Source organism: Temnothorax nylanderi, unplaced genomic scaffold (genome assembly GCF_030848795.1).
Source record: "Temnothorax nylanderi isolate EJ_2023f unplaced genomic scaffold, tnyl_v1.0 TNYL_tig0017_pilon, whole genome shotgun sequence".
NCBI classification, from domain to species: Eukaryota; Metazoa; Arthropoda; class Insecta; order Hymenoptera; family Formicidae; genus Temnothorax; species Temnothorax nylanderi.
In genome coordinates, this window is record NW_027249079.1 from 1,360,468 (window position 1) to 1,374,079 (window position 13,612).

The following is a 13,612-nucleotide window of genomic DNA, read 5'->3' on the forward strand; positions in this document are numbered from 1 at the left end:
AATATTTATAATGTTATTAAGAAGTACAACGATTAATCTTCACTTCTGTTTTTCTTTTTGGAAAGATTTTAATATTAAAGGAAAATGTACACTTTTGATATAATTTCGGAAATTAAACATATCCTTTGATCGATCACCTAAAAGTGAAGAATTTCTGTGAAGAACGATTATACTATATATTAAACATTGTGCAATTTACATGATTCGTCCGTAATTAACGTAATTATTTTTAATTGGTCTTACAAATGGTTATTACTTCTCTCTAACTTTAAATTGGGCAGTGACACGCTTAGCTTTTCGTTGTAAAATTAACGCCAGTCGCACTTTCTTCTCTATTTCCAGCGTCGTCTAAAGTTACATGTCGTTTGAGGACAACTTCGCTTAAAACCGCCGTATGCAAAATGACGAAAACTCGTTCGTGGCCCAGTCGTTCAATTATACCTCACGCGTTCTGTCGCCAATAGCAGAAGGAGAGAGAGAGAGAGAGAGAGAGAGAGAGAGAGAGAGAGAGAGAGAGAGAGAGAGAGAGCAGGCGAGAGGAATCCCTTCGAAGAGACACATCGCGGCAGTAAATTATTGCGACGAGTGAAGGGAAAAAGGGGAGCACAACAAGTAAATCGTGATAACGAACGACGAGGGTCCGTCGAGGTACAGCAGGGGGGATTGATTCTACACATAAATCGATCTTTCGGTGACCCGCTTCGTCTACACGAAGGTTTCCCCGGAATTTATCTCCCAGGAAGTCAGCCCGTATACAGTGCCCGTTTACATCCCACCACGCCACGAGTTCGTTAATGCCAGATCGGCCATCCTTCGCTGATGTGTCACCCTCCGCTTCGCTCGCTCGCCCTTCTCTCACAAGACGCGTCTCGCGCATACCGGTGCATTTGATTGCGGCCACAAATTTGTTTTATTGTTGGCCGTTTGCGCACGCCCGCAATAACACGGATCGCATTATTCGCGCTCGCAATTCCGAGGCGTTCAGCTTGATCTCCAAGCGAGTAATTGGAAGATAATTGCGGGGAGAAAGCTAGATGGAACGGGGGATACTTGGCGCGAGATTGCTTGCAGTGATAGAAGCAGAATAATTTATATTAGTTCACTGTTCTGTCTAAGAAGTTTTGATGATCGCATCGAATCATATAATTCTGAAGGAGAAAAGTGTTTTCCCCTTTTTTTTGGAGCGATACTAAGAAGTATTGTGTCAAAAACTGAACTTTATCTACTGCTAATTAGGCGAGTATTGCAAGAACAGCATAGGTGGTTTTTGAAGAAATAGGATAAATTTTTGACGAAATTGATTATTTAAAATCGCGATTTTCTGCTCCAAAAGAGAGTATCTCATTTGTCAGAAGGGCAAATACATTCTCTAGTATAGAGATGTAATATAAAGATATATCTTAACTTCTCAACTCCCACGCTGATTTCCTAGACATAAGCTTCCCAAGTGGGACGAACGGTTTGCTTCGAGTAAATAAGTTTTATCTTCTTGAAAGTTGTACGTTTTATGTATTTATTTGTCTCAAATAAAAGCTTATACCTTAAAAATGAATTTGAAAAATCCACAAAAATTATCAAAATTTTCTGGCAAAATTATTCTAAAAAATAATTTATGAGGCGAACGGCTCGCCCCGATTGGGAGTATAGAAAGGTTAATAATAATAAGGTTAATAATTTATTATTATTCTTTGATATAATGTGACTAAAAATCGCACACGTAGTATACGTTTCTCATGTAGTCACCAGAATCAATTTTCAGGATGCCTTTTTTTAACACACAAACGTCACTTTTTATCGTTACAGGTGCGTTCGAGGTCGCTGACACAGCTGGACTCCCTGGGCGGCAGCATGCTGGACACGGGGGAGCATCATCTGGAGGGCGATACCTCGCAACAGCAACCCCATCAGCAGCCCCATCAGCTGCAACACCACCCCCTCGGCATCGAGTGCAACCGGATTCGATTTCTCGCACCGAGCGCGACACCCGCCGAGATCGCGAACTCTAATCGCAGGCACAAGCTCTCGCGATCTCAGGTGAGTTTTTATCGGCAAATATTTGGCGAACGCCTCTTCGGTCACACCGGGAATGATTCGCGACGCGCTTATTTTCCGACGGAATACTTGAGAGCACTTCCTGAACTTCCTCGCTTACTCCTCTCAATTTAAACTTCGCGAATATCGCTGCGGCTTTTATAATATATAATTTGTAACGAAACATCCCTTACTACATAATCTCTCCCCGGCGTTTTTGTATCTTTGTTACTAGCATATCATTTTTAATTAAAGGGGAGAAACTTCAATTCAGTTTCCGTAAAAGTCTCAAACAAGACTTTTTTCCTCGGTCGAAAACTAAATGCATACCACAGTTTTACGAAACAGCCGAAGTTTCATTATTAAATAACTTGGCAATTAACTCTGAGTGCGTTAAGTTTCCGTTGAAGTAAAGTTACCCGAAGTTATTTCAAATTGTCTGGCGTACTAGATTCTGTTGCCGTTTTACTTTCATGAAAGTTCTAAGGCGCTTTCGTTCTTTTCCTTTAATCGCCCGTGTTTAACAAATCGCTCACACTTTTGTCAGTTTTTACGAGAAAAATTGTTTCAAGCTTATCCGTAAAATGTTACGTAACCACAGACATATATGCGCGAAGATCGTATCACCTCGTGTGCAACGCGAAATATTTACGGCACATTTACTCGAGAGTGAAAGAGGGGGAGAAAGATACACACATTCCGGTATGAAAATAAAGGGATCTCGCGTACGCGAGAAGTTCGATATAACGAGAGAGTTTTCTCTTCCTACTCCGCTTTATCCCAGCGCGACGAATGAATAAAATGGATAAAGCGAAACACGACCAAAGCGAGCTCTCGTCGTCATTGTATCGCGAAAGAACGTTTGAAAGAAACATTAGCGTTGCGTCCGTATCTTTCGCGCCGTTTGCGGCGACCAGCCAGAGATGTAGGTATCTTCCGTTGCTCGAGCACGAATTTCAAGCCGATAACTGAATGGGAAATGCGCGATGAGTGGCCACGAAAATTATGCAAGTGATAAACTGCAATACTTCCGCTTCGGCCGTGTGTTCTCATCCTTTCGCCACTCAACACCGGTAAATTTCATGTACACGATAATCGTAACGTGATATCCACTCGCAAGCGAAACTGTATCCACCTGTACATATCAAAATGTGCGGATTGTCTGCGCATACGATATGCAGCGGTTCGCGTTGCAGCACATTTTGACGTACAGTTTTACTCGCGAATACAATCGAGAAGAACTCGATTCTTCGCACTGTTGAGAGATACCTCCGATGGTCCGAGCGACGCCTCGCTGTAAAGCATCTCGGACATCGTCCAAACTGCAGCCCCATATCCCAAATGGAGATCCCATGTCAGTCGCTGAATTCGCAATGAAATTCGGATTGAGTGTACGATGGGACAGTAATATGCAATTAACGACCTTTCAATGGACCATCCATATTTATGCGTTTAATTGCGTATTCCGATGACATAAGTAATGCAAAAGCATCATTTCCATCATAGGCGACATAAAATATGCGCAATTATTTTGCGCCCCGTCGAGTGACGGCAGAACTAATTCCCTCCTTCTGGTCGATGATAAAAGAACGGTGTAGAAAAGCGTTTACTGTAATTTACTGTAATTTAGGGTGTTACAGAGGTCGTATCTATGTCGCGGATCAGCATTATCGCCTTAATCAACATTATTTTATTTCTTTCGAGAGAGAAACTATTACGGCAATTTGCATATTTTTTTATCGCCGATCTCTGTAAATTAACAGGCAGATGATGCAAATGAGAGCGTTAGCAATGTATAAAAACCCTTTTAAATAATTATACGCTTCATTACACAATATTATTTATAATAAATAAAATATGTCACGGACAATTTAATATGCAAGATGTTTCGGAAAAGGATGACTTCTGTAAAGAAAATAGTAAAATAAAGCGATAAAAATGAAAATGTCCTACAAATATAATATCGAAATTTAACAAAATAAAATAAAAGAGGCTTGACATTTCTTTGAAATATTTTTTATAACTGTTGTAGGTACGAATGCAAATCCACTGTGAAAGAAAAATTCTTCGTAGCGTTTGCATTTTATATGCTAAATAGCAAATCTTGTAAACATTCCTTTCCGAATGGAGTTATATTTGACTTCTCCGCAATTAGATTCCAGGATTAATAAGTACATTAAGTCACGCGTTGCAATAGGAATTACGAAATACCATTCGTTAACAAAGGGAGATAATCAAACTAACTTTAATTGCACTAGGGAATTGTTCCGCTGGCATTGCTGGCAGTTTCTGACATTTCATTATACCAGCCGGCCTGTTGTCATTTTCTTGCTGTGTACGCTAGCATAGCGCTGCGCGTAAACGCCGTATATATCCATAAAATTAATTTGTCAATCCCGCATAATCCCGCATCCATGTGACAATCACGCGAACGCAACGAAATTACATTGAAAATAGAACAAAGCTTCCTCCGTCCGATGTCGTGTAATCACTCGCATCGCCGTAAAAATTTTAGCCATTTCGCTTTACTCGTCACTTTCTTATCTCTTTTCCACTCTGTGAAAGGCGCTACTCTTGAGCAATACAAAAAACACCTTATCTTGTTCTGCCAACCGGGCGTTAATTAATTTGCGCAATATTTTAAACTCACACTCTAAGCACTTTTTATCGACTCTTTTTAATTTCGCAGTAACTTTCAGAGTTATCTCTTACTTCGCTTCATCTTCCTTTTCCTTCCAATTATAATATTAAATCTCAGATATTAAAATATAGAAAAATTTAAAAAAAATATTGTTCATACTCTAGCAAAGAGGAAAACGTAGCTCGTGATTACGTTTTACAAATTTTTTAATTGTTATATTTTATTTATTTAACTTTTTCTATTCGAAAGTGAAAAATGTTTTTCGAAAAACGAACAATGTTTACTAACGGCAAATCCTAATTACAATCCTCGTTGCCGCTCTTTGCTTTATCCTCGCGTACACTTTCGTATGTCATTCCGGCGGGCAAACATTATCGCCATAATTCACTCGACAATTCGAACAGCTTTGTACCGGAGTGTAACACACTCGGACGTGTACACGTGTCACTATTTCGTTTACATCTCGCCCGTTGCACGTGAATAATTGGAACTTAGTCGCACCTAGCGCAAGCTGCGCTAAACGATCAATCGCCGTCGAGCACGCGGCATTCAACGGGTCGTCCGTTGCGAAGGGGACGAGCTTCTTTGTGTGATCCCCTCGGCGAGCGAGTAGCCGCCGGAATACGAAATCTAGACTTCCGGAGGAACTACTGCGCAGCGCTGCAGCGGCGAGAAAACAAGACGAAAACAGGACGAAACACGGAATCGCTATTAGCCGGATCCGGTTTCGTAAAACTACGAGTATTGTGTACAACGCCGGACGATGGTCGGAGAATATTCCACGCGTTCCCGTGTGGAATACTTGATGAAACCGTAACATCGCAACTTATTACAGTTTCAACGCAATCGTAAAGAAACAGAATTAGTATACGTTAATTTTCGGCGTTAATTTGGCTAGCGTACGTAATGAGCGAAGTAAAAGTTATTTATCAGAATACACGCTAAATGCATGAAGCAAAATTTAAAAGCCGCGCCGCACGGACGCTAATCTATTTCCTAAGACGTCGTCTTACCGGTCTTATAATCTGTTGTATGAAGTGCATCTTCGAAAAGGAGCTCATAGAGGATGCTCATTATATAGTAAATACGAACATCGGTTAATTATATAAGTATCTAAAGCCCGACTGTGTGTTATTAACGAGGCTTAACATCACCGACGAGCTTTGCCGAGTGAATAACCGCAATCAAAAATGTACAAAGGACACAAGGGAATTTAAGCTCAGTGTAAATCAAGCATTAATAATGATTTGCGAACACTACTGTATATTGGGCCATTGATATTTATGTGGTCGTTAATAACCATCGATATTTATGTGGACGATAATAACCAAACGCTGAACATAATCGATAGCTATATCTGTTACATTCTTTATCTACAATAATTTGGATAATGAAATTATAGTTTGGAGAATATGTGGAAATAATTGCATAATTCTCTCCTCCCCCTCTCTCTCTCTCTCTCTCTCTCTCTCTCTCTCTCTTTGTTTCTCTCTCGTGCGATTTTAGATAATAAAATGGATTACGTGTCGCTCAGATTTAATGAGGATACGTTGGAAATTACGACGGTAGTTTTAAACACGCAACGTACTTACATGTTTAAATTATTGTCACGGATAAATTTTCATAATTATCTTTTTTAATAAAAAAAAATCTGTGCCGCCAATGTATATACAATGACTTACATTACGCGCGTTCTTATTTATTTAATAGAAATTTAGATTTATATGCAGATATATAAAAACTGTTTATAGGAATTATGCTGAAGAATTGTTTCGTTTCTTATTTATCATTGCTGTCAACGTGGCTGCAATAATTTAGCAGTTACAATGTAAATAATTCATAAGGAGAAGCACGTGCCGTAAATTATAGTGTAGTACAAAATAGTATAGCAGGTCGTTTATTCGTACGAAAGCGTCAGAGCTGAACGAGCGCACTCCGCGTTGCAAAATTACCCGGATTTACCGCACTCTCGCCGTCAAGGTCGCATCTTAATGGGCATAAAAATCTCGACGAATCGCAAGAGAGTGCGAAATTACTGCAATTTTCTGCCACAAGTGGTCGGCAGAGGCCTCTGGAACGTAATGGCTCGCAGGGGGGCTTTTTTTTAAAGCTCCGTGGAGTAAAGTCGGTGGTTCTCGTGGCCCGTATCATCGTCGTTTTCGAGAAATGAGATCGAATTAATAGATTAGACTGCGGTTACAACGAAGTGAGCTTTTAACGATACGAACGAGTAGTAATTTGCAAAGTACAGCCCGAGCTTTACCGGTACCATCCCATGTGGTCCAATGTCCTCGTAAAGCTTTCCAGAGAATTAGAAGGTTTTCACATAAAAGTACTCGATTACGTCATTTTTTACACATCTCGTTTTGAATGTGAAATATCGGCTTGATAAAAGATATTGATTGAAATTATGATTTTACAATCATTTTAAAAGCAACAGTTGTTCGCCATTGTATAAATTAATTTTTATATGATTTATTTTACCGTGCATTTTTTTCGTAGTAAAAAATTTTATAGATTTATTCTTCAAATTTAACACTAAAAGGGGCTTTATCTTGCTTGTATAAAAACTATCGAATTTTATTTATAAACTGCAGTAACGGCGTAAGGTCCATTTCGGGAGAATACCAAACCGCAAACCGGCATGTGCACAGATCGATAGGAACGAAGGAGTAAACACTATATGAATGAGGTTTACATCTATACGTAATCTACTGAAATATAAGTGGCCGCGTAGGCGTTGATTTGGACTACTTGCAGCTACGCCTACACGTACCGCCTATGACGTAAAAACATGAACGGCGATACTTGTGCGGGATTGCTACGATAGAACGAGCATGTAATCAACCGGCTATCAAATATAAAATCGCAAAGAAAATGTGCACAGAAAATCTCGCCGTTGACATTCGCGATTCGAACGAATAGGTAGATATGGAGCGTGTATCGACGAAATATTTTAAAAGCTCATTGTCTCTCTTTACACAGCGTTATATAATTTTATTACAAAATTTCGTGCGATTTGACAAAGTCGTGACTAAAGTCGAAACATATTGCCAGTTTTATTCAAGTCACGTAATAATATACGACGAAAATTGAGTTTGTCAAACTACGGCTCTCAGATAATTTTTTGCTTCCCCTCTTTTAACGTCTTTTATTTACGGTGAGAATAGATTAATAGTTTTCTCACGTATGAATTATTAGACAGAAGAAAAATTCGTTGGAAAAAAGTTTCTGGGAAGCAAATTTGAGTTATTTACGAGCGCGGTGTTAAGAAAAGCACAATTAAAGTAATTATATATCGCAGAAAATATAAAAAGAAATATTTCCTAGTGTAATTAAGAAAAAAATATAAGAGAAAAATATAAGGTCATCATCTCATAAGAAAGAGAAAATAATTTCCAATTTAATCATATAGTAGAAAAAGCATCATGATTAAAGAAAAAGCGATTGCTCGGAAAAAAAATTCACTTCCGAGTCAGTCAGATGTAGCCAACGCAAGTATTTTTTTTATTTTATCATGTTATTTACACCGTATGTTTTCGAAGAAAATATGGCATAATTTTTTTGCGCGTTCAAGTTTGATATCCCAAAATTCAAGATGTAATGAAAGAGCCATGAAAAGTCGTTATGAAGGCAATCACCATAAAGAATGATAAACGGTAATGCTTATACAATCTCGCTCCCTTATGGAAAGCGACGGAGGAATTTTCATTAAGCATTCACCACGCATGTTAGTATCATTGTCACGAACTTCCAAAGTATTTATCTTTCGGAAGGGCGGTGAATTACACATCCCCGAAGGACAGCAACGGAGTCCCGCTTCTCTGATTATCCCTTACCGAAGGCCGAATTGATATTATGCAAACGTGGATCAGCAGTACTACGATTGCCTCCGGCACAGAGCCCTGCAGGGATCTAAAAATAATCAATTTCAATGACGACACACAGATACGAATCGAAAGTATGTTGACGACAGACGAGATTATCTTCTCTCCTAATTTCGTGTTTACGAAACGCGTGCCTCATCATATAAAATCTACGGGTAGAGAGAAATTTATGATATGCTAAAAAATTTTTGGAACAGAAGTCTATTTTACCAGCTTAGAATTATTAATCTTTATTGGTTTATTCTATGAAAAGTTTCTATTTAAAATATTTCTTATTAAAATCTTCGAATCTTAATAAAGTAATCTAAAATTTACATAAAGAGCGGAAAACGAAAAAGTTATGAAAAGGTTTGTGAAAAGTTTATAAATGAAGACTTCACTTTTACAAAATGTAAAATATAATATGTTGAAGCCTTTGCATTTAATAATAATACATAGCGAAATAATGTAGCAACAAAATGCTTGTTAAATCTTTATATATCTGCTTTGATTATTTTGGCAATTACTGCGGCATTTGGTTAAATCTGTTAATCTATGTTAACATTGTACAGTTAGCAAATCAACTTTTCGATGCAACGCTTAGATACTGTAGCATGTAGCGCCCATACTTTCTAAGCCTTTATAATGGAAAGGAAAGTTCGATAATACAAACAACGTTTCACGGAGGAACGGCATGTAAGCCCTCGAGCGTGATGTATACATGTACAGTCACTCTCTTTCTGTTGCGCGATTATACCCTCAAAATAATATAGCCGAAGAAACACTTATGTACACTGTAAAAAATTTTTGTAAAATTACAACTATTATAGTGGGTAATTTTGAGACCCACTATAATAGGTGTAAATTTCCACACATTTTTAATTTGTGTAATTGTAATACAAAATTACTTTTTCCTTCCGTACTGTAATTTTGTAAAATTACAACTATTATAGTGGGTCTCAAAATTACCCACTATAATAGTTGTAATTTTACAAAATTTTTTTACAGTGTAGCTGCTAACGTGCCTTATACCTCGTTATGCACCCCACGTTGCGAAGTTCGCGACGCGCGCGAGATGTGTTATGACTTACGACAATTGCAGTTATACAGGGCGACTTTGAGACCCTCGGGGTTTCCATTGCGAGAAACAGGAACAACAACGACCGCCCTTCGCAGGCATGATTTATGTACATGATCTTGCATGCAACCGACGCATTCAAGTAGCGAAAAGTATGTTCTCTCCGCGCGCACAGAACAGTTGTCGTCTCGAATTTATTTCGAAGAGTTATTAGGAAATCTCGTTTTAAAGGTCGAGCGACAGCCAAGTTTTCGTGATTCTCACGAACTCTGTTCAGTATCTTGATCTGCCAAACGGGATTATTTCTTTTCGTTTCTCTCTCGATAAGTATTCTGCTGAACGCGTGTCGTTTATAGCAGCGAGGTAAATTAATTCGCGGCGATGACAAGCAACAATCTTTGCTTGCCGCGACGACGATTACGCCAATGCTGCGCTTTAATATTTAATTCCACGGGCTGACTCGCCGGCCTATCCAGGTGACTCGAATTTATGAGAGCGCCGCGTCCCTGCATTATTTATGAGGGAAAAAAATTGAGTCGAATGGCCGAACGTGGCGGCAATATTGAATCCGGGCGTCCAGGGTGCGGAGTAATCGCGGTAACGCGAGGGAGAAACTAGCCAGGCCAATTTTCTAAGTACTCGAGATGCGTAGTAAAGATTGTAAACGACACATGAATGACGCGTTGCGCATCGACTTGGAGCTATCTGCGTAAAAGATCGCCAGAACACGTACAAGTACAGAAATATTGCATGAACGTTCGTATTCATAAACTCTTCATATATTACTAGATTGCTAAATAGATAAACGTCTAATTTGTTTGAAGCTTTACTTATCGCGCGCTGAAATACGCGAACCTCGAGACTGTGATCGCTTATAATCATATTATTATATTTTAAAACATTGTGGCATTCGGCTTTTTTCCCTCTTTAATGTCTCATTGCAAACTGCACATTAGTTTAAACGAAACCTATGCGTTCAGCTTCGCTTTAAAACGCAATACGCAGCTTACTGGTTACATCCGATCCTAAAGCGATTACGGTAAAACTAAAAGCCGGCTCTTTGTGCGACGAAATCGGCTGTAGTTTTCTTTAGAGCGTAATCCTGAAAGAGATGCTAATCAGCGGAATTAATTGTTAAGTTTCTTGTGGAATCTATATCAGCGTCAGATATTTATTACATTTAAGCTGTCGCTTCTACGCAAATATGTTTTATCTCGCAGATTTGGCGATGTTTCATGTTCCTGCGCGGTGTACCAAATTATTGACTTGAATTAATTACATTAAAAATCCAACATATATGTATATCACAAGTTTTTAACTCTGTATTGATCTACATTATCTACAAGATTTCATCACGTATATTTTGTGCAAATTAAGATAACTTTCTTTCAGACATGATATATAAAATAGAAACAGATAGGGTAGTCGTCGTACAAGAGCTCCCTGTGAAATGAAAAAAGGGAACAGTCTGAGCTTAGCATTTACTTATATTACTTTCTTGTTTAGAATTGTGCTCTGTTAAATCTCATTTGCGTTGACGATGAGTGAAACTTTCGCCAGATCAAGAGAGTTATCCTATAAACCGAGATTTCAATTACGAGAATATTAAGATCAGCTTCAGCCCGAAGAGATAAGATTAATTGTGCTTACAGGCGTGCTTCATTCTGATTACAGGTATCCAGTAACGAATACTTCAGCGTCAGTTTCGAGGTGGGCGACGACGCCGCGACTTCGTTCGACCGGGAGGAGTTTCTGCCGGCGACGCGGGGAACTTACCTGGTGTGAGTGAAGCATTATCGTACTTCTAATACTTCGCGCGTCCGCGTCGTCGCCGGGGACGATAGATTTTCGCGCGTGTCGCGTTGCGAATGGCAATGCGACGATATTTATAGACGCGCAATCGAACCGCAATACGCGCGGGACCGATCATCCACGTGGATAATCGCTGCGTTACGTCACGCGGCTTACGAAACCCTTTCCGTTATACAGCGAGGACGCGAAAAATGCGCGCCGTCCGCGCGGCTCACGACGTCATTGTTCCGTTATCTCACGGCGGTCGATCCCCAGGCGGATCAGTTTCAGAATACTCGACATCGACATCTTTCATCCTCCATCGTCGTCGCGAGATTAAAATTCGCCCCCAATGCGAAAAATTCTCGTTCCCCGCCTACGCGGATCAATAATGGTTCGTAATCATTACTTCTCCGCTATTTCTTCATAAAATTTTCACGGGAATGTGTTTTCAGGCTCGCCGCATCTGCTGAAACGATCGCATTATTCGTCAATTACACAGTAAAGTTGAAATTTATTTCCATCCACGCGGTGATATACGATTCTCATTGCAACGTAACGTTTTTCTCTGCGAGAGAGAATATTTTTCGGAACGCGAATCTCCGAAATCACCGATTTCACGTGCGTGTAACAGTGTTTTTTGCCATTAATTCGTATACTGTAGAAACATGCTTGGAATATACCTACGTAATGACGATCGTTGAGGAACATTCTATTAAAATTAAATCGAGTACCGTCATGAAACCGACGTTGTTTAACGCCGACCGGAGATATGCCGATCGACCGCGTTACATCCAATCCCCTTTTAGATTCATTCGCGAAAAAGGAGACGAGACTCCTCCTACCTCTTTCATCGATCCCTCCGGGACGATCCGACGATCCATTAGAGAAGAAGGAAGGGGGGGGGAAGGGAAGGTAGAAGGTATTTCTATTTTTGAGATCGTCGGGAGGTCAGCCCTTATTTCCTACATTCGTCCGCTCTACAGGGTGTACCGATTTATCACCATGGCATCGACGCGGGAGAGCGGATTTGCGGGCGGAAATAAATAGGCAAAGTTCGTCGCCGCGTTCGTCGTGGTGCGTTATAATAGGACCGTGCCGGACAGGGGAAATAAATCGCGTCACGCATCGGAAATGCCTCGCCTCATACTCGAGAGCGGGTTCAATTTATCTTGACGATTTATCCAACCTCTGGCCCTGCTTGTTTTAATCAGTGCGGATACATGGACACCATCGTTTATCCGCGAGGAGTTTCTTCACGAACGCGGAGACATATTGTTAATGCGATTGAGAAAAATTTGTCTCCGGCAATGAAAGGGTGCTATTTTATGAAAGGATGCGCACTACGCGCACGCCGATCACCCAATAATCTGTCCCGTATAGTTTTGCAAGCGCACTTCTCGAACTTCTCCGCGATTTTTCGAGAGTGAGTAATGATAATCAGTGGGCGAAATTTCCCGACGGAACATTTCCCGGGAGATGAATGAGAACTCATTTTAACACGCCGCTGTTTCAGAAACGGCCCCGAAAACTTTTGAAAAGCTCCGCTCATTTGAGTGGTCATTTACCGTTCAGCGATCAAGTGGCTTCAATATTCGAGACGGTTATTACGAGAAGCGAATATTTATAGAAAGACTTTTGAAAATTGATGAGGAGCGCAGAAGTCTTCTTTCAGAAAATTGGAACGTGACTCTTCAATTTTTTTTTAATCCTCTTGACTTTCGTTAATTGCCAGACTCGCAAACAACTCGAAACATCATCGCCGTGCTATTCGTGTCTTCAATCAAGTTCGCCCGATTGCCATGTTCTCGACTAATATACTCGTCCAACGTGACAAGTAGTATCAAAGAATGAACGCGCTGGTATCACGCGAAGACAATACTAGAGTAATCCGTCGCTGTGGCTGCGCGCGGAAGCGCCTTACGCTTTCAACTGGATTACTCTTAATTGTCAAGCATTGTTAGGCGGCGAGCCGAGAATTGCACAAAGCCCGCGTGCGCTCCGCCTTTGTCAAGTCTCTCTGTATGTCCTCCCCGCGAAAAAATTTTCATTCTTCAGAGCGGCCCCGGGATCGCGACACGCGGTTTGCATGAAAAGTATCGTTTTCCATCATCGGCAAGATTTTTCTTGTCTCGGATCGCGCGAGTCGTTCTTGCGTCGCTTGTAATGACCTCCCGCGGTTACAGCTTGCATTACAATTAAACT

General features: G+C 40.3%; 1 protein-coding gene across 10 annotated transcripts in view; it reads left to right on the plus strand.

Annotated features, from left to right (window-relative positions):
• The window catches only part of LOC139768667 (pleckstrin homology domain-containing family G member 5), a 125,183-nt gene that overhangs the window by 90,610 nt on the left and 20,961 nt on the right, over positions 1–13,612 (plus strand). For all 10 annotated transcript variants that reach the window (XM_071699102.1, XM_071699103.1, XM_071699096.1 and 7 more), the window contains 2 exons: positions 1,804–2,034; positions 11,291–11,397. In XM_071699102.1, the coding sequence (XP_071555203.1) occupies positions 1,804–2,034; positions 11,291–11,397 (338 nt within the window). The remainder of the gene's footprint in view (positions 1–1,803; positions 2,035–11,290; positions 11,398–13,612) is intronic.